Source organism: Chionomys nivalis, chromosome 10 (assembly GCF_950005125.1).
Source record: "Chionomys nivalis chromosome 10, mChiNiv1.1, whole genome shotgun sequence".
Taxonomy (NCBI): domain Eukaryota; kingdom Metazoa; phylum Chordata; class Mammalia; order Rodentia; family Cricetidae; genus Chionomys; species Chionomys nivalis.
This window is the reverse complement of record NC_080095.1, coordinates 67,136,433-67,157,769: the sequence shown is the minus strand read 5'-3', so window position 1 is coordinate 67,157,769 and position 21,337 is coordinate 67,136,433. Positions and strand designations below refer to the sequence as shown.

The following is a 21,337-nucleotide window of genomic DNA, read 5'->3' as shown; positions in this document are numbered from 1 at the left end:
CCCCAGAAAATGTCAGAATGTATGTTTGTGCAATTGATCGTTTTGCTTTCTTGTGGATGAAGGAGTCGATAATCCACCAAGGCAGATTATTTAGGCCAGTGAAAATAAATAAATTATATAAATCAACTACAAAAATGTAAATGTACTAATGATAAGAAATTACGATGAACTGAAATTCTAGTCACATTAAGTGAACCTCTGAGCACTCAAACGCCTTTGTTCTTCCTGTGATTTCACAAAAGCCAGGGAGGGATGAGTTCAAATCCCAGTGACATCACCATTCACCTGCCGAGTCTTGGAACCCACTCTCAGAAAGGTAGCTCGTCTTTGATGTTTTATGTGAAAACGCAACAGAAGCCGCGGTTGTCTCTTCAGCTACACTCCGAGGGATGAGTAGTGTTTCGGTTCTCACTGCTATGTCGGGTCGGGGTGAATACATCTTTTCCGTACTGTCTTTCTTTAAGACTGCTGTCCTTCAAGCAAAAAGGAACCAAACACACACAGTTAAGTCTTCAGAACCAGTTTTGGTGATGTATTGTTTACACTGGAAGCAGATGAGGCGTTCCTGGTTACCTATGGGTCCTAAGTGATGGGGGCCGGGTGACCAGAAGTGAGTCAGTAGTATCTTTCCCATGGAGAGAATATTTCAGATCCGCTGTGGGTCCTCAGCCTCCTTGGCATGCCCTGTGTATTACTAGGTGTCTTCTCAACTTGCATTCCCTAATAAATTCTATCATTTGTATGGCTCTAACTTTACTTCTTTGTTGTTAAACTTCCCTCCCCTCCCCATCCTTCCTCCCCTTCTCTCTTTCTCTTCCTTCTCCTACAGATTGACAGTACAGCAGAAACCGTGTGTATGCTGCCACCTAGAGAAAGCATTAGGAATAGCTTTAATGCCTTGTCCCGCATTTTCTCTATGAGCTGCTGAAACACACCTTTCGTAGAACTCTTGTAACTTACCTTTTTCTCAGTTAAAATATATCATGACCACCTGATGCTATTCGATGTACTTTGGTGCTTTTTGTCTATATTTAGTCCATATCAGTGGTTCTCAACCCATAGGTCGCGACCCATTTTACAAAGGTGGCTTAAGACCACTGGAAAGCACAGATACTTACATTACGATTTATGACATTAACAAAATTATAGTTATGGAGTAGTAACGAAAATGATTTTATGGTTGGGGGTCACCACATCACGAGTAACTGTGTTAAATCACATGAGGTGCAGGACACCACCTCTCTTTTGGTCCTTTAGTAGCTAACTTTTTTTCTTATGTCGCTATACACTCTGATACTGCCTAAGTTGATATGCACAAATACAATATCCTAGGAATGAATTATTAGATCCTTGGAGATGATGGGAATTTTCTGGGAGACTGAAACTTGTTTTCCAGCCATTCCTACCTGAAAGACTGACTGCCATTGGCTGTAGAGTCTGAAATGGCTGGCATCTCCCTTACAAGCTCTTAACCACGGCCTCTAAAATTAGCGTCTCATAGCTCTCTGGTCCTTCATTTCCTGTCCTAGGCTCACAGAAAAATCTCTTAAAACCCCGTGTCTATTCTATCAGTTCCCGGAGGCATGTCGTGGGCGTATAGAAGTCAACAGCACAGCTAGTTGCTATGGATGTCTGTGTGTGTGGAGGAGGAAGACACAGAAACATATCCTCAGAAGCTGTGCCATGGTCTTAGTGGTCGAACTATATAAAGTACATCTAAAATGAGGTTGACCTGCCCAAGGTTACAACATGAGTCAGCAACGAAGTCCCAAACAGAATTTTCACCTTTTCAAATGTTTTCTTAGCACGAAATATTTGTGAATAAGTCCGAAGATAGCATTTATAAATGAAACAATAAGACTCTTCATAACTAGAAACACTCCTAAGAGCCTTTCAAAAGAGTTAGAAAATTTCCAAGTCAAATAAAACAAATATAAATAACTAATAGGTATTGATAGTTCCCCTGCCCACAAGGGGGACTCTTAAATGATTACAATAAGGGTGAATGATATGGTCAGTTAGGCACAAGCTCAAAATAATATGTGCATTTGTGTTTCTAGTGGGGAGAACTGGAGGGTGGAGGAGTAATGGCTTGAAACCACCATACCAGTCAAAGAAAAGCTTCCGAAATGGAACACTAACCCTGGGGGGTGTATTGCAGTTTTGGCCCTTATTCTGAATGAACTGTAGAGCCTTCCAATCCAACTGTTACCCAGAGCCCAGGGCAGAGACCTGCGTGAGTCAGAGAGGACCATTTCAGTGTCCTCAAACCTGTACTTCAGAGTTTCCCATGCCCCAGTCCAGTAGTCGACCTATAGTCAAAAAATAGCAGTTACTTTATGAGTTTTCAGAGATACACAAAAGAGTCTGTGTAATTCAAACTCAAGCTATTATAGGAAGAGCATACAAAATAAACAGCATTAGAACTTGAGAGATCCCTGAGTTTCCACTATCTTTAAAGATTCGGTCACGAGGCTTAGCCGTCTATGGGGACACAGACTAACAGTACATATGGAGGGCTGGAAACAAGTCTTTCTGAACTCATCCTAAGGCAGAGTGATCTAGAGAGATGGTGTCATTCATCTCCTTCTCCTCATCTTCAAATTGATTTTAATTAACACATAAGTAAATCATTTCCTTCTTTTCCTTTCCTCCCTCCAGATACCTCCACTCCCGTGCCTTGGTTGCTCTCAAAATTTCATAGCCTCTTTTTCTTCACTTGTTACACACACACACACACACACACACACACACACACACACACAAAATGCCTGAGTACATAAATACAGCCTGCTCAGTTCCTTTAGTGTAACTTGTTTGTATATGAGTTCATGTCTGAATTTAGTGTGACTTGTTTGAATACGAGCTCATGATATTGGGTAATCAGTCAGTGGGCTCCTCGCTGGAGAAGACTATTATTCCTGTTCTTAACATTCTTTGGCTACCTTCAAGTCTTTGCCTAGGGATGGGGCCCCATAAGATTCTTCTTCCCTGTTAGCATGACTATTGCTGTGCTTCCCAGGTCTTGTTTAGGCAGCCACACTCTTGATGCATGGGTGAGATTTCCCAGTCATTTCTAGGAGACACAACTTCACATCAGCTTCCTGGTGCTCTGGCTCCCACGGTCTTCACAGCTCCTCTTCCACAGTGTTCTCTGAGCCATAGGTGAAGGAGGCGTATTGCAGGTGGACCAGTCAGGGCTGGGTACCCTGCCGTCTCTTGTTCTCTGCATTTTCACCAGGTGTGGCTTTCTCTAAAGGACTCCTATTATAAAGGGGAGTTTCTTTGATAGGGGATGAGAGTTACACTTGTGTGTGTGTGTAGGGACAGCTACTTAGAACGCAGTTAGGGATTATGCTGGTTTAGTAAGGTGGCAGCAGGAGAGTCTTCGCGAAGATTCATGACCTCGTTAGCACCTGCTGTTGGCTAGATTTCCAGTACCAGCCGTGATTTCCTTCCTATTGAGTAGACTGAAATCCATTTAGAGAGCTGTTGGCTGGCATCAAGATGAGTGTCACCATTGCGTCCAGTAGGGTTATTATGCCAGGCTGGTTGCTGTGGTTTATAGGCACTGCAGCTTGGCTGGACTATTGGTTGCTTCTCTGCCTTGGAAACTTATATATCACCTCCCAGTACTATGAAAGCTAATCCTCAGGGAGGAGGCTCTCAGGTCAGACACAGAGCCGCTCCTCTGGTCTTGTGTCCAAAGTACATGGTGCCTGCAGCAATAGGGACTTAAATTTAGTCTCTAGGAGGCAACTAAGGGCAATAGCCACAGACTGTATTATTTTGGGAGTCACTTGAACTCCCCTGACTCATAACTTGGAAAGAGTTTCCTCATGTCTCATGTAGCTGTTTTTGTTAGTATATGGATCTTGAGGAGACTTATATGCTTTGTATGTAGTTTAGGTAAATAGATAATAATATGATCCTTTATGGTTTTTTCAGACCTGCTTACTGATATTTTATTTTCCATCTTCTCTCTCCTTTTGTATTGAACTGCCTTCCCCAAATAAAGTCCGCCACCCCCATTTTCCCCATTTAAATCACTTTTTAATTTCATGGTTTATAAAATCAGCACCAGTGACAACATTGTATATATGCGTGTGGTATTGCGTGGTATAAAGATAAAATATAAAAGAGCCACACGCAGCACTCGCTCTACAGGAGTCTACTAAAGCAGACGGAACTCAGAGAGCTAGACAGGAAGGACATACAGATCACTGGACAAATAAAGCAAATAGGTACTTGTCTCAACTCCAGTCATGTGAGCTGTTGCAGGGGCTTTCACAGGATGTTCCTTGCAGAGAAGACCTATGGTCATCACTGGATAACCCTAAACTAGAAAGAAATCTCAATCCCGTGGCCTGTGTTGTAGAGAAAGACAGAGAACTCAAAACTAGAGTTCCAGGTCCTTGGCATGTCGTTGATTGCTTTTCTCGCTACGTTTTGTCCTTTTGCTTATACTGTGATGGCCTATGAAAGGCAAACGTAGCTACTGTGGGAGCTGCACAGAGCATGCCTTCTAAGACCAAATGACCATTCCTTTTCTAAATAGTTGATGATCATGTGGTTCTTGTTACATTTTCGTTATGAGTACATTTTGCTTTAAGGAGGATACTGAAGACAGTAAAGAAACTTATGAAACCTCAAACTCTAATTAAACTACGTAAACTGTGATACTACAGTATTAGTTGTTTAATCTCAAAGCCTTGATAAAATTGCTCGATGACACACTGCTCAGCATACGTCTCTGTGGTTGAGTGATACATGTAAAAACAAACAAAAAAATTGAGAATTTGTGTTAGAAAAGCCTTCAAACCTCTTATTATCCTAGAAATGATCACAACACTCTCAGTATTGGGCAAATGAAATTCTCACCAATTGTCTTCTGGGGAATAAATATGAAGAATGCAGATCCTTTTCTGGGTCTGTCTGTGTGAAGCTGGTAGTGAACTTGCTCTCCCGATGCCTTGGGTCTTTGTTTATATGGCTGCAGCTGCAGGCTCCCGCGGATCTGCTGCAGCTTCAGTCAGCCAAGACACACGACCCATCTCTGGCTCCGTGCTTTACCGTGAGTGGTACAGAGAACACAAGTGTCATGGCGGCCAGCGGTGCAGAAAATGTAGGGCCACCCTTTCAGCACCTCTTCTCATTAAAACCAAGAGTGAATTCAATGGCAGCTTCATTTATTGGCCCAAAGCTTATCAGTGACGATGTGCCTCAGATAGTACATCAAAATAAACTCAAATAAACTCATGCCTATTTTTGAGGGCTCTCCCTTTGATTTTGAAGTATCATATTTTCTTCAGCTGAATTAAATTATGCAAACATCCTTAGGAACTTGTTCATATGTGTGGCTGGGTCCTGCTGCTGTGCCCTTACAGACACAAAGACAGCAGGGTGTGTCTCCTGTCTTGGGGAAGATGGACTGGTCATAGAGCTGTATGAGTTAGAGCTAGATTATAACAGCAGAATCGTTCTTAGGGGTGCTCCCATTGCAGTCATCCTGTTCACATAAGTTTACCACTAAAAAAGGGATACCCATCATATGCAAATTTCCACAGTGCTAATCGTAACTGCCTTTCCCCACCCTTCCTATTGCTGTACATTAGAGCTGTTCTCAGTGACAAAGAGCAAAGTCGACACTAGAAAAATGTGTCTGCTGGAGGAAAAAGGAAGTGATTTAGTTTGTGGTTTGGAAAGACTATGTTTTTTAAAAGACAGCTGCACCTCTGAGATCACAAGTTGTCTGGAAGATTGAGTGAAGTGAGCAGCAGTGAGCAACAAAATGTAACATGGCCGTGTCTTTGGTCCTGTAGTGATTCTGAGTGTCACAGGAACTGCAGTGTGTGGGTGACTTAAACAAGACAGTGGAGAGCGTCACTTTTCCCTAGCACAGCTGTTTCTGATAGAAAGCACCTTACACATCAAGAAGTGTGAAGATACACTGTCCATCGCATTTCTTCATTTTGGAGGTGACCCTGTTTTTTTCTACACTCTCCAGAAAATCGTGTACGAGCTCTGTATAAATTACTACATAAAATTGCTGCTGATACTTACGGTGTCATGACCTTCTATGCTTTTACTTTTTGCGAGATGTGTGAACCGAAACAAATTTCTATGTTCATTTTACTGTGATGATGAACGTTTACTATTTTTAACTGATGAGATAGAATTCACTTTCTTAGTTCATAGTCCTGACATTTTTGAACTGTCTTTAATAATTATGGGTTGAAATGAGGACAATTTGAGTATCTTTTTTAAAACGTTGTTATTCAAAGGATATTTTTAAGCTATCCTCAGTTTGCTATTTTTAGAGTCATCTGTTAATCTAATCATTTGGGGGAACTCAAATGGATAACAACTTTTCTCAGAAGGGAAGGTATAAATGAATGAAATTCACGTAGAATCATGGAGATTTTAAAAAGCAACTGGTAATATTGAAAACTAAACCTGAATTCCTTTATCTACTAGAATTAATTTTTAATTGTCAGTCTGTTAAAGCAAGACTCATAACATTTTCAGCCACAAAGTAATTGGTAGCTACTAAGTGTAAAGAGAACCATGGGTTCTACTCCCTGGTTAAGAAGAAGAACATTCGTGGACAGAAGTAAATCTTCTGGGTGAAGTTAGCTGCATTTTGTTGTGATAAAACCATCCAGTTTTCTATGAAATAGTGTCCCGTTGTCAAATAATATAGGAAGTTAGGTGTAGCAACTTCAGTTTTTCCCTGCATACAAGACAGTGGTGCAAGGTGACACCAAGCAAATGTCTAAAGGTTAGCAAAGTTTGTCTCGATCACTTTGATGAGTTCTTTCTTTTCTGCCTTTCTTCTGCTTTTACAATCCCAAGGTCCTCTCTGTTCCTAGACATGGCTAACAAGGGCTGCACTAAGGGCTCTGTCTGAATCTGAAGTCGTGAGCCTGAGTGCATTGGTAGATCTTGCACTCCCATCATTCCAGGTGACCATTCACCAAGGTCTCATCATTCCAGGTGACCATTCATTCCAAGGTGTCATCATTCCAGGTGGCCATTCATTCATTCCAAGGTCTCATCATTCCTTGTCACTATTCATTCCAAGGTCTCATCATTCCAGGTGACCATTCATTCCAAGGTCTCATCATTCCTTGTCACTATTCATTCCAAGGTCCCTTCATTCCAGGAGAGAAATTCTTGGAAACAGAGGAGTCTGGAAGTCAGATAACAAAGGTCTGCATCAGAGTAAAGGCTGAAACCAGCAGGAACCTGAGTAAGAATCAGATGCAAGCAAGAGACATGGGGTAATTTCAGAGTAAGGCCTTGAAGGATGTTTCCCAATTAGCCTTCCCTATCGAAGGATGTCTATAGTACTTTATGTCTCTTTCACAGATGATGGAATGGGATCTATGTCCAGTCTGTCACTTACACTTTCTTTAGCATTTTGGCCCATATTCTGACCCTCTTGATTCAGATTCCTGCCCACCAGTAGTCTTTGCTCTATCAAAATAGAAAATGACTTGAAATTAAATACTATACCTCTTGGGTTATTATAATTCCCTATGAATTTTAGCTATGATATCAGCTTAATCAATTATCTTCATGCTAAGTGCTTAAAAAATTCTACGTGTGGGATGAAATAATGTGTTTCCCATTAATATTCTCAGTGGCAGATAAAATATTGTATGTATATATTCTTAAGATGGATGGTTGGATGGATAGATAGATAAAAAATCTGACCATGAAGGGAATGTTTATCTTCCTAAAAAAGGATTTTCTTATTTATTACTTAGTTTGCTCTGGGTAGCAGATGTGTATCTACCAAGACCAGTTTCCAGCTGCCATGTGCTCAAGTCACAGGTGTGATGGAGTCTCGACGAGAATCATTTCCTACACGGATGGGTTAGGTTGGTCCAGCCCCACCCTGTGCTTCCTGACCTATAGGGCCTAACCAGTCAGATCTTCTGGAACTTTGAAATTTCAAGCAATTCCTGCTGAGAAGCCACCAATTATTTTTTTTAAAGTCTCTAATCCCTAGATTGGATTGCATTAAGTTAGCAGCTTCTCCACAATCTTCAGATAATACAAAAATCTTCCTTCATATAAATGTCCATGGAACTGGCAATTGTTAAGAAGCTAAATATTAGATCTCTGAACTAATTATTCTATAAATAGTTGTTTAATATTTATGTACAGTGATAGATGAAAGTAAATTTTTTTTATCATTAGAAAGCAAACAGTACAGAATTACTAAGTTATTTTTTTCTCATCAAATCTTTCATCAGGTGTTCAAAACAAAGTCCATGTTTGGGGAAGTAGGTACACACTCACATATATGCACACACACACACACACACACACACAGAGAGAGAGAGAGAGAGAGAGAGAGAGAGAGAGAGAGAGAGAGAGAGAGAGCTTTTTTCTCCAGTCTGTGTGTTCATATGGTTTTGGTCAGGCCAAGCAATTGGTAACAGAGTAGAAGGCATGAAATAATTTATAGATTCCAGGAAGTTGCATCACGCTACGCATTATTTAGTTTTAGAATTTTAATAAGGGTGTACATTGCCAGAATATTCATCAGAGGAAGGCCCATCAGTCCATCATAGTCCATCAGATCCTTTGGGAACTGTACCAAGGTCCTCCTTTTCTAGATATGCAGGGGGTGGCTGACTGGCATCAGTGAACCCTGGGTGCCCTTCAAGGGCAGTTTCTGCTGGATGGTTGCCTGGGAATCTTGACCTGTCACCTGATTGCCTACATTCCTACACTCACTATGAAGGAGTCAAATCATGTGTCAGAGGAATGGGTGGCATGGGTTTTGGCATGTGGTGCCATAGTTATATATAAGCTATTGTGCTGGGTGCTGGGGGTGGGTGAGAAATTCCTTTTAGTCTATTCTGAGTGAGCGACATTAGAATTATTTAAGCAATTACTGAATGAGTCTGGAAGATCTTTTTCCTGCTCTATACTCAAGCACATCGAGAAAGTCAGGAAACTATTCCCTGATCAGCACATCGGAAGGGGAGCTAGTGGTTTGAAAACCCCTTACGCTGGAAGAAGCGTGGGGTACAGTTTTCCATAAGTGGTTATGAGTTATGAGGCAGACTGATATGCTAGCTGTCATCAGTGCTTTCACGAAGGGAGAAGAGTCGCAGACTCCAGGTGCCACCTCTTTTCTGGCCTCATTTGAACTTAGCCAGATCTGTCATGAGTGTGTCCTGGTGTGTCATGGGTGCTGTGCATCAGAAAGCCAGCGAGACATGTTTGTGTGCTTCCATATGTTGGAATTCACCGAACAGTAGTAAACTGGCTGAAATCTGCCAGGCGGTCCCCTTTTCTTTGATAGCTGGCCATTGGCAAGTGCAGGTTCTTTGTATCACAATCTTAATGACAAATACTCACTTTTAGGTCACACGTTCTACATGACATAGTAATTATATCTACATGTAGGTCACAGAATGGCTACAGATGGGTTAGAGAGATGATGGCAGAGCTCAGGAAGGAGGCAGAGCTGACAGAGAGATGTCACTGTGCAGGCAGGTATGGGGATGTTAGATGACACCGCCTCAGGATTGAATTAGACCCCAAAGGCGAGGTCCAGGACCATGGATACCAAAGAGGCCAGGCTGTGAAACAAACAGGGGGGCTGACAGTGGCAATTTGAATTGGTCATCAGCAGTAGGGACTGAGCTAAACTGAAGCCCCAGGCACACAGGAGATCTCTACCTGTTGGTCTTGTCATGCACACACACACAGTGAGTAGTCAGATAGTCAGATGGCAGGTTGATGGAGACCATAGCAACATCCTCTTTAGGGGGTCCATGGAAGGATGCTGCACCTTTCCTTAGTCTGTTTTTTCTTCTGATATGATTTTAATGCACCCATGGTTCTTCTGGTCCCTGTATAGTTTGGTAGGTTTATATTATAGCGGGTGTCTTCTTGCCTTAGGGTTTGGTCTGTGCTTCGTGGGATATGCTGAACGGGGGTAGTGTGTTTGTGCCCAAGGTGTAGAGTCATCTTGTATTTTTCACTCAAAATGGAGTCAAATGTTGATGGCAGATTGGAGTTACCTAGGGCAAAACACAGTCTAAAAACAGTTTTATGTTTTATGGAGTAACAGAGCACAGCACAGCCTGATATCAACATGATGGATGTGCTTTATATGATTATAATGATGTTATAATGAGACCAAAGTCCTCTGGTGTGTCGACATCCTGCCTGGTTTAGCTGGCTTGGTGTGCCTCGCAGCAGGTAATATAACCGGGTGGTGGGCACTGGGAAGCACGTGCCCGTTGGCACCGATGTAAGTTTGCATGTATAAGAGGCCATACTTGACCGGACAAGGGGCTGTCAGTAATTTTGTTGTCTAGGCTGGAAACGAAGTCTTTTTTTTTCTAGATATTTGAAACGTTCTGCATTCGTCGGCTCAGAGAGACAGAGCGATGCATCTCTCACACAAACATCAGGAGTGTGAGAAGTTGGGAAGACTGTCAGGAGAGTTGCTGGAACATTAGACACAGATGCTGTGCTGGGGGGGGCGGGGGGGGGGGCGATTGGGGCCTAGGAGATTCTTCTGAAGTGGGAGTAACCGAGCTGGAAAAAGAGGAGCCGGTGTGAGTCCTACTGACACTGTTACCCAGACGGAGTGATGACAGGGTCCAGAGCAGGGCTGGGGCAGAGAGATTCGTCGGTGGAGCAGGGCTGGAGGCCTGGAGGTTCCAGAATGGAAGGGGTCTGAGGCTCATCAGGGTGAATATGAGTATTTGCTTAAGATGGAGGTATGGTTGGTATGGAGGGGGAAAATGAGAACCAGATGCGTCTGTCAATGTAGTGTCGTTAAGTTCTTTGAAAGAATCCAACTGAAATCCATACCCATGAAATCAGAAGACAACCTTCCTAGCGTAGAAGGATTGTTTTGACATTGGAAGCAGGGCTCAGAACTCAAATGCTTCTCTGAAAATTCTGCCTTAACTAACATCCCCCAGTTAAAACCCCAGCGATAGAACTAGACTGACAGACTTCCACTTGTATGCCACGTAGTTATTGTTTTCATTCTTAATAATCTCTTACACGGACCAACACATGATCCTTCATGGACCTCACTTCCTGGATCTGTCCTCTTACAGCAAAGGACACTGGGAAACTTGTGAATCAGCTGCCACATCAGATGTGAGATCTGCCCGCGTGATACTGTACGGATTGAAACGTGGAGTTAGTGATGTTTTTATTTAAGATTTTGGCTCTTAATTTTTTTTTTTTAATTTTTGCATCTCAAAAGTAGTTTCACCTGCCAAATAAGGGTTGGAAATTTACATTTTCTCTGGAACTTTCGGCATTAAGTCATGGTGCACTTTGGAAAGTGGCCATGGCTCATTATGCCGAAAACTTCTTAGCTAATTTAGAATGGCCTGGGACTCTTAGGAAATACATTCTAGTCTTTCTCTATTCCTAGACATCGGGCTGACACATCTATTCCGAAAGGCTGTGTGCTCAGTACAGCCGACCAGCATCAGATAGAGCAGCTTCTGCTCTGTCTCTAGACCCCCAAAGGTTAATAAGAGGACAGAGAATGTCAGAATGAACTCCCAGCTGAACCTTCAGCTTGAATACCCGAAGGAACAGTGTAAAAACCCAACCTTCCTGCACACGTAGAAGGGCCAGTATAGACGAATACACCTGCAACTGTGTAATAGAATTTGAACAAAGACGGCCAGACACCTAGAACATGCTGCGGCTGGCCTTCGTGTTTGGTGAGTGACCTCTTGTGCCCGTCCTCCCCAGGATAAGATTACGCGGCTCTCACGCACTTGGTTCTCTTTGCCGCAGGACATTTGTGAAGATATTTCCGACCATGTCGAGCAGATCCACGCCCTCCTTGAGACGGAGTTCTCCCTGAAGCTGCTGTCCTATTCGGTCAATGTCATTGTAGACATCCACGCAGTCCAGCTGCTCTGGCACCAGCTCCGAGTGTCCGTGCTGGTCCTCCGGGAGCGCATCCTGCAAGGGCTGCAGGACGCCAATGGCAACTACACCAGGCAGACCGACATTCTGCAAGCGTTCTCCGAAGAGACAAAGGAGGTAAGCGGCCTTGGGCAGCAAGCAAGTAATGCTTTGTCAGGTGTTTCCCTTTGAAAACATTTTCAGTTTAGAGACGCGAGAAGGAGGTTTTTGTAGATAGGCGAGCAGGTCTTTGGCTAGGGTCTGGGTGGACTGAGCAGAAACAATGGTACTGGTAATATAAAGGGGGCTTTTGACATACAACATAGTTTGTGTAGATGTTGTCTGTGGAGATGTTAGCACTTTCTGACTTCCCACCTCAATTCAATTATTTAATACATATTTAACACTTACTATGTTCATGTGCTAGACACTAGAATATGATCCAAGCAGCATTTCTAGGGGCTGGAAGAATGGCTCAGCAGTTAAGAGCACCGACTGCTCTTCAAGAGGAAGGTTCAATTTCCAACCCTCCCATGGCAACTCACAACTATCTGTAACTCCATTTCCTGGTGACCTGACACCCTCTTCTGGTCCCAGTGGGTACAGACGTGCATAGAGTCTACAGACATACACTTGAGCAAAACACCCATATACATAAAATACACCCCCTCCCCAATAAACCATTTCTGTTTGTGAGGGGATTTGAATCTAGTAGGGGATGGAGAGAATTGAGCAGATGCTGAGGCCAAACAGTGATAAGTCTAGAAGATGCAGCAGGATGTCAGAGAAAGAAGCATCTGATTGACAAACAAAACGTGCTTGCCCCAAAGGGGAGGCAGGGTTAGATAGAAGATGGCCAAGACAGAGGGAATGAAAGGATCAAACCCAAAGCAAAAGGGATGGGACTAAGACAAAGCTGGGGACTGAAAGCAGGATTTGTGGAGCCAACAGAAAAGGCAGAGGTCAGATTATAAAAATAAACTTTTAGAGGCACAATAAGAGCATTGGATCTTAAGCAGAGGACAAAGGTATTGTCTGTTGAAGGGGTCTGCGTGTTTAGCTTCCTGCTGCAGAAAACCAATCTGGATCGAGCAAATCAAACAGGGGCTATTAGAATGCTGTAAAGTCAGGTCACTTTGTTTTCTTGTGTATTTTGTGAGTCCTCTAAACAGTTCATTGTTATTCTTGAGGCACTACTTGAGAGTGGACACGGGATGGGAAGTAGTCAGTGGTGGGTGCTTATGCCGTTCCCAAGGCCCCATTGCCAAAACAGAACAACAGTAACAACAAAATCCACAACTATGGGCACCCGACTCTAATTCAAATGAACTCTGTCATCCTCAAATACAACTGACATATATTCAAGGAGTATTTGTATAGATATAGATTCAGGTAGAGATGCAGAAACCATGGACCAATATGTGACTTTTGTCTTCCAGCTCTGTGGCTCTTGATACTTGGTTTAGTACTTGGCTATTACCTTTTTTTTTTTTCTGAAAACATTCTTCAAGTTTATAAGGCTCGTGTAACATTGAGATGCTTCTTACTAAGTGTTATAGGACTCACTAATTTATTAGTGTTTCGGTGGCTACTGAATTAGCAACCCCATGAAACAAATCTGCACCTATTTTAAACATTTGTACTCCTACTGATTTTGTTCAAAATAAATTCCAAATAAAGATGCCATTGCAGAAAACCCATGCAGGCTTTAGAAGTCTGCAGGAATCCAGATCTGCTGTGTTCTCCTCGACGTCTGCCAGCCTCCACCTGCAGTTAGAGCTCCTCGCTGTTGTGGCTGGAGCCACAAGGCAAAAGTAGGGGTTGTGTTGGCTTTCAAATGCAGTGGCTTCCCAAGTCCCAGAGGCTCTCAGGTGTGACTCTCATGGCTGTGGGAGACTCCAGGTTCCAGCTGAACATCTTCCTGGAAACCGATCACCTGTGAACATATGTGCAGATGGAAATCAGGGATGAGGGGTACTTGTTTGCATTCTAAAGACATCTTTCTTCAGATTCGTTTCTGTCTATCGCTGGAAGGGACATGAAAACTGATTCAAAGAAATTAATTTTATATATTGATTTGCTAAGTATGTGAGTTGTTTACCAGATCTTTGTTATAGGAATTTGAAGATACAGCAGTGAATTTATCTCAATTGTTTTATGGATTATAATTTGCATTTGACCTTGCAACATTCATGAAATGGAAACACACACAGAATGGGGACAAAGCAAATGAAGCTAAGTGCTAATAGCTAATGTTTTCCTGATGATGTCATGCGATTGCCTCATGAAGTATCCATTATGATTCTTATGAGGAATACTAAAAATGTATTTCTAAATTTTATTTGAAGCAGTTTGGTGCATTTTTATATTTGAGGACAGGTTTAGAATTATTGTAGAGAGACAAGAATACACAGCGTGTAGGGTGGAGAACAGAGGCCTTTTCGCCTCTGCTTTGTGGGTGCTTACGCGGATCAGGCTCTGCCTGCTCTCACCCTTCAGGAACCCTTTCTAATCTCATTTGTTCATGACACCAGAGAACCAGGGGATGTTTCCATTTTTGCCAGCGTGCCAGAACTGAGACAAGGGCAGGGAATTCAGATAACAGTCTCAGAATGCATTCAGCGGTGAGAGGTTCGAAGGAAGTAAACAAAATTGTAAAACAATACACAATAAAGCGAATCACTGATAAACTAGAACCCATCCAAAGAAGGGGATTCGTTTTCAGAATCCGTTTGAATTTCAGAGCCACACAGAAGGGGGAAGAGTGAGCTTGGAAGACAAGAAAGTGGCAAGTTCTAATTATTTGAGTCTTCTTCTCTATTTGAATATTGAGTAAACCATATATAATAAACAAAATGGCAGGTATGTGGTTAAAATCAAACAAACCAAGCAACTAAACAAATGCGTAAAAACAGCTCTTTGAAGTAAAGCTCAAATTGTACAAGGGCCCTTGTTACCAGCTGGTTTCTATCAAGACAAAGTACTACCAGCCTGTGAGCTGCATAAGGACCAGCTCTCCCACGGCATGACGGTCCCATCACTGTATGCAAATGTCTGTAGATTTAATGAAGCAACTTAAAGCAGATAACCACTGCTATAGGTGTAGAAGGAGGGGGTATTACATTAGATGGGTGAACTGGGAGTTAGTCATAGTGATTATCTGATTTATAATTTCAATCTACAGAAAATGAAAATTATTAAGAATTATTATGCGGTTGAATGATGTTGAAAGATTTTTTGTATTTTTCCCCACCACCCATCAGAATGAAGTTTGCTTCACTTTTCCCTGTTATACCCACTCTTTCTCATCCACGGTTGCTCTCTGGAACTCATCTAGAATCACAGTCCCTAGTGACAAAGATGAAAGGGCCATTGATCTGAGGGTAAGGGTGTGGGTAGGTGGGTAGCGTGTTGGTAAGAGGACAGTGATTTTGTACGACAGAGATAAAAACATATGGAGCATTGTGTAGTGAGATTGTAGCGACTAGAGAAGAGAGGAGGGGCAGTGATGAATTGGAGGGCAAAGGTAATGGGCACTGACCAGCCGAGGACTCTGATATGCCAGTGGAACTTATTAACAGGAGCAGCTTCTGAGTTAGCACTGCTGCACCTCCAGCCGCTGACAAACTCTAATATAGTACCGAGAAGAGATGTAAGAACATCTGGGCCTCAGTTAACTTAATTACAGGTAAGAAACAAAGCCTGATTTCTGTCCAAATTAGAAAAGACGCAAGTGAGGCTCCTTGAAGTGGATGATAAGACTGAAGCCAATAATAAAGAATATGAATCACCACCTAACATACAACACATCCTTCATTGAAGAGCAGCCTCCTGATATGGGGGTGTATCTGAGGAGAGACATTGCTGGGCAGCTTGGACACAGCCCTCATTACCAACAGTATGGGTGATACTTCTGGGTTCTAAGTGTGGGAAAACCATCCCTTGGTTCCAAGACTCATTGTTTACGTATGTCAGCAAAATGTCTGTGATGTGGCAGGAACCAGCATAACTAAATGGGTGGCCCTTCCTGAGTAGACTTTAAATAATCTGCATGAGAAACTTCAGGGAACATTTTTTCCCTTAAAATTGCCTCTGCAGGGTCGACAGTCTATAGTATATATATTATATATAGTATATAGCAATAAACCTAGCCTAACATGGGCCAGGATTGGTTCAGTCCCCAACATGAAACCCTCCTCTCCCAGCAAAAAGTCACTGCATAGTAAAACCTAAACTGGTTTTATTGTTCTCTTGTTGCTGTTCAACCTCCCTCACCCCTGCCCCCAATGCTAGGGATTTAGTTCAGGTCTTCAAGAATTCTGAGATAGCATCCCACCCCTGGATTCTGTTCCCCATCCCAAGATGATACTATTTCTGCTTGATGATCCTTTTTGAGGGATAAATTTTTTTCCATTTAAAAATTCAATAATAATAATATAAATGCTTTTGAATATGTTTTTCTAAATCAAGCCAGTAACTGGCTGGAGTTCCGCAAAGTTTTACAAAGGTTTCGTACTCTATTCTCTGAAATGAAGTAATTTATTTATCTACCATGTGTTTTGTAACATACTCATGTCCAGTTATTTATTGAACATCTACTGTTCAAGATTTTGAAGACTAAATATACTCCTGGCCTTCCCTGTTTGTGCAAAATAGGTGGTTAATGCTTTCAATATCTAGTTATTGCCTAAACTCTGAAATTTATTCATTATAACAATAAATTTTTAACGTCAAAGTCTTGTAGGACAGTAAAAAACAATAGAAATTATATTCTTATTTTCTACTAGTTGACAGTTTAAAAGGCCTTATGGAATGACTTAGGACCATAACCATAATTTAAGTAGCTTTTAATATAATATTTTATTAATTCTTTGAGAATTACTGCAATATATTTTGATCATATTCAACTTCCACTCCTCCCCTTAACTCCTACCAGATTCACACCCCTACCCCATTCAACTCCTTCTTGTTTCTCTCTAAATATAACCCATCAAGTCCAATCGCTGTTGCCCATATACTCCTGGTGTGGGGCCATCCACTCGAGCATCTCAGCCTACTGGAGGCCATACCCTTAAAGAAAAATGTTTTTTTTCCCTTTCCCAGCTGTCAATAGCTCCTCAGCTGGGGTTGAGGACCTATGAATCCCTCCCAATTCCTTGCTGGAATATTGCCTGATCTTGTGAGGATGTCATGTGGGTTTGCACAGATGTGTGGATGTTGTACAGGGATGCACAGATGTACTGACGTCATGTAGAAATGCACAGATGTGTGGATGTCGGGCGGGGATGGCACAGCTGTGTGGATGTCATGCAGGGATGAACAGCTGTGCAGATGTTATGAGGAAATGCACAGGTGTGCAGATGTCATTCAGGGATGCACAGCTGTGTGGATGTCATGCGGGGATGCACAGCTGTGTGGATGTCATGCAGGTATGCACAGCTGTGTGGATGTCATGCGGGGATGCACAGGTGTGCAGATGTCATGCAGGTATGCACAGCTGTGTGGATGTCATGCGGGGATGCACAATTGTGGGGATGTCATGTGGGCATGCACAGTTGTGGGGATGTCGTGCGGGGATGCACAGCTGTGTGGATGTCATGTATGGATGCACAGCTGTGTGGATGTCGTGCGGGGAGTGTTAGTTCATGAAAGCACCGGTCCTGGTATATCTGTATGATGCTGTTTTCCCCCAGTCTTCCCAGACCCCTGGCTCCTTTGATCTTTCTGTCCTTCTCTTTTACATTAGTCCCAGAACCTCAGAGAGGGGGTGATATAGAAGTTCCATTTGTGTTGTTTTTGGGGTCCCCAGGATACCTCTGACCAACAACGTGGGTGGAGTTACCCTATATCTGGCACTGGGTTTTTTATTTGGCAAACTACAATTCCTAGGAGGAGCATTATGCCCCTGCATAGGGTAAATCCAATTAAACTCTTTTATATAAAAATATTAATTGTATCTTTATAGAAGAGAAATTCTTAAGTAATGGCTAGCAAAATCAAACAATTTTTAAAAATCTCCCTTTAAATTGTGAGATTTATTCTCTTAAAAGATGCAAACTGTAACTTTTGTTTGTCTGACTCATCCCTGGGTGGTTTGGGTTTCTGGCAGGAAGCCTCGGTGCCACACACAACTCCACTTAACTCGTTTTTGTTGAGGTTGGAGGTTAATTTTCATCCCTTGTTCAGGTGCTTTAGTTGTAGAGGTGACTGTGCTTCCTCCTCAATATGCTTCATTACTAGGAGGAATGATATCCATAGCAACAGAAGGAGCATCCACGGGGCACTTCCCATGCACAGACTCTCGTGCCATGTATCCAACTCCCTTAGTCTCTAAATAGCTCTGTGGCACCGCTTATCATTTTTTCTTTGACTCTCTCTCTCTCTCTCTTCTTCCCTCCCTCCCTCCCTCTTCTTCCCTCCCTCCCTCCCTCCCTCCCTCCCTCCCTCCCTCCCTCCCTCCCTTCCTTCCTTTTATTCTTTCCTTGGGGGGGGGGGGTTCTAGACATGGTTTCTCTGTTTAAAAGTCCTGGAATTCTCTGTGTAGCCCAGGCTGGCCTCAAGTTCACAGAGATTCATCTGCTTCTGCCTCTCACTTGCTGGGATTAAAAGTATGTACCACTGCTATCTGGAAATTTTTTTTCTTTTCAACTTATTTAGTGTGTGTGTATGTGTGTGTGTAGTGTGTGTGTGTGTATGTGTGTGTGTGTGTGTAACTGTGTGTTTGCATATGTGCCATAGCATGCATGTGGAGGTCAGAGGACTTTGTTCAGGATTTGGTTTTCTCTTTCTCCCATGTGTGTTCCTGGGATCCTAAGTTGTCAGCTTTGGTAGCAAGCATATTTACACAGTAAGTCCTCCCCCTGCCCATCATTTCCATTTGATAGGTGAAGGAAATGAGAATTAGCAACCTCAAGCTGCTGGCCTGACTCACAGAGCTAATTAGTGTTAGAGTGAGAATCTGGCTCTGGAACTTAGTGAGTTTACTCATTATGTCAAGTCTAAGTCCATAACCAGGGGAAGAAGCTCCATACAGGCGTCAAGTGACCACAGAATCTCACCATATCGCTCATTCAGCAGGTATGGCTTTCTCTGTACATGTCTCTGTGTAGACATGAAGAGACCCTGGTCAGATAACACAGTTTTCTGTGGGTGACAGTCTCATGATGCTTTTATACAAAGGGAGAAATAAGTTAGATGAATAATCTCAATACTAATGAGTTAATATTCTCCACTGAGATGTTCAGCTAAATAGAGTTAGCATGGACTTGAGAGCTTTCTATGATTGATTCTGACTGAGGTGTGAGGCTAAAATCTTGATGAAGTAAGAACTTTAGCTATTATCTAAGGGGTAAAGAAGAGTCCGATATTTGAGATAAAATTGTAGGCGGCATTGCAAAGTCCTGATGCAGGAGGGGACCTGGCATGTTCAGAAACCGAAAAAGAGACGCTGTGGTAGGATGCCATAGTGGAGGGAAGTGGCATGGGTGAGAGAGAGAGACAGAGAGACAGAGACAGAGACAGAGAGAGACAGAGAGACAGAGACAGAGAGAGAGACAGAGACAGAGAGACAGAGACAGAGACAGAGAGAGAGCAAGAGAGAGAGAGAGAGAGAGACAGAGACAGTGCTATTCATAGCCTGCCTTCAAACAGAGTTTGGGCTTGGGGCAGGGCACTGGGAGTTTGGACTGGGCGAGAATTAACAGAACAGATTTGTAATTTATAAAGTCCCTCTGCTGGCAGCACGGAACACAAACTAGCAGGCATGTCAGCTTAAAATAGTAATCAAAGTTAGAATTTGACTTCAGGTCAGACAGACTCAGTACAAGGCCTAGGCTGGTACTTAGTCACCAGGCCATAGTGACTTAGTTTTTCTTTTTGATGAAATATACCCAAGGAAAATAGTGCAGACCCCAGAAGAAAGTGGTCAGGGTTAAATGAAGGAGCAATAGTAGGAGGGGGCCATCCCCACTTGGAAGGAGGGAGGCCAGGCCTAGGAAAGATGGTTCACTATAATTATTGTTTTATCTGGATATTTTAGAGTAAGAGCTGGGATTGGGAGACAGAAAGGAGGAGAAGAACTGTCCAGAGACAAAATGAACACTCGGATAATAAACGCCATGAGTCATGAGGAGGCCGGGTCTCAGGATGACCGGGCAGAAGGGACACGGGCCCAACAGTTAGATGAGGGTCTGGCATTATTGCTTCCAGTCCAGTGCCCCTGCTAAGGCAACAGGAATCACCTTTGCACTCTTGCTTCATATGCTAAGGGCCTAGACCAGGCTGTCCTTCAGCTTGGTAAACAGAATCCAGTTTGTATGCAACATCATCAATTAAAAACCTTCTTGTTTGTCATGTGGTATAGAAACTACATTAGCAATGAGGGGGAAAAAAACCTCAATTTCACAATTAAAGACTAAAAATACTTATAATGCTGTTATTAGTGTGGATGAATTTCAAATCCTATTGGCCCACATGGAATCATAGATAATAACCGGGAAGGGCCGCTAGCAATTGAGATGCAGTGTTTGAGAGCAGGGGGAGGGAGAGATGTTGCAGAGGAGGGGAGGGGTGGGGGTGATGAGGTTTGAACACTAACGTTCTCAAGTGTGAGCTGTGTGTAGCTTTAAAAGGTGAGGCCAGATAGAAACTGCTCTTTAACAGTCTCTGTTATGGCTTTAAAACACTTTCCTGTGATTTGTGCATGAATGTTTGACATTACTGGGTTAATACAGTTCGTTATTCTACTTAAAATCGTTCTTGACTTAGCCACTGTGGAAGGTGCTGGAGTGGGGGTACAAAGGAACCCCCAAAACCCCATAAAGATTCTATTTTCCTATTACTTTTTCTTCTTCTTCTTCTTCTTCTTCTTCTTCTTCTTCTTCTTCTTCTTCTTCTTCTTCTTCTTCTTCTTCTTCTTCTTCTTCTTCTCCTTCTCCTTCTCCTTCTCCTTCTCCTTCTCCTTCTCCTTCTCCTTCTCCTTCTCCTTCTCCTCCTCCTTCTCCTCCTCCTCCTCCCCCCCTCCTCCCTCCCCCCTCTCCCTCCCCCTTCTTCTTCTTCTTCTGAAATGTGCTTTTTACTTAAGATTTTAGTTAAAAAGTGTATAAAGACAGTCTTTGTAGTGTAGCCTGTGATCCTGGCTCTTCAAAGGCCACAGCAGAGGGATTGAAAGTTCACACCTGACAAGTGCAGTGTGAGTTCAAGACCAGCACCAGCACCTTAGCAAGTGAGAGTGAAGGAAAAGCTGGGGACAGAAGGTGACAGTGGAGCCGTGGGTAACTAGCATCCTAATCCTGTCCCCAGAGCCATGTGCAGCAAACAACACCTGAAGCGTTTTTGAAACCATTAATGTGCTGTTTTAAAAAGAAAAGGCACAGTGGGAAGCTTGGGGTTGGTCTCCACCATCCCTCAGACTCTATAC

The 21,337-nt window shown here is 42.8% G+C and overlaps 1 protein-coding gene across 3 annotated transcripts in view; it reads left to right on the top strand.

Annotated features, from left to right (window-relative positions):
- Akap6 (A-kinase anchoring protein 6) overlaps positions 1–21,337 on the top strand; it is a 390,732-nt gene that overhangs the window by 142,572 nt on the left and 226,823 nt on the right. For all 3 annotated transcript variants that reach the window (XM_057782237.1, XM_057782240.1, XM_057782239.1), the window contains exon 3: positions 11,806–12,057. In XM_057782237.1, coding sequence (XP_057638220.1) covers positions 11,806–12,057 — 252 coding nt within the window. The remainder of the gene's footprint in view (positions 1–11,805; positions 12,058–21,337) is intronic.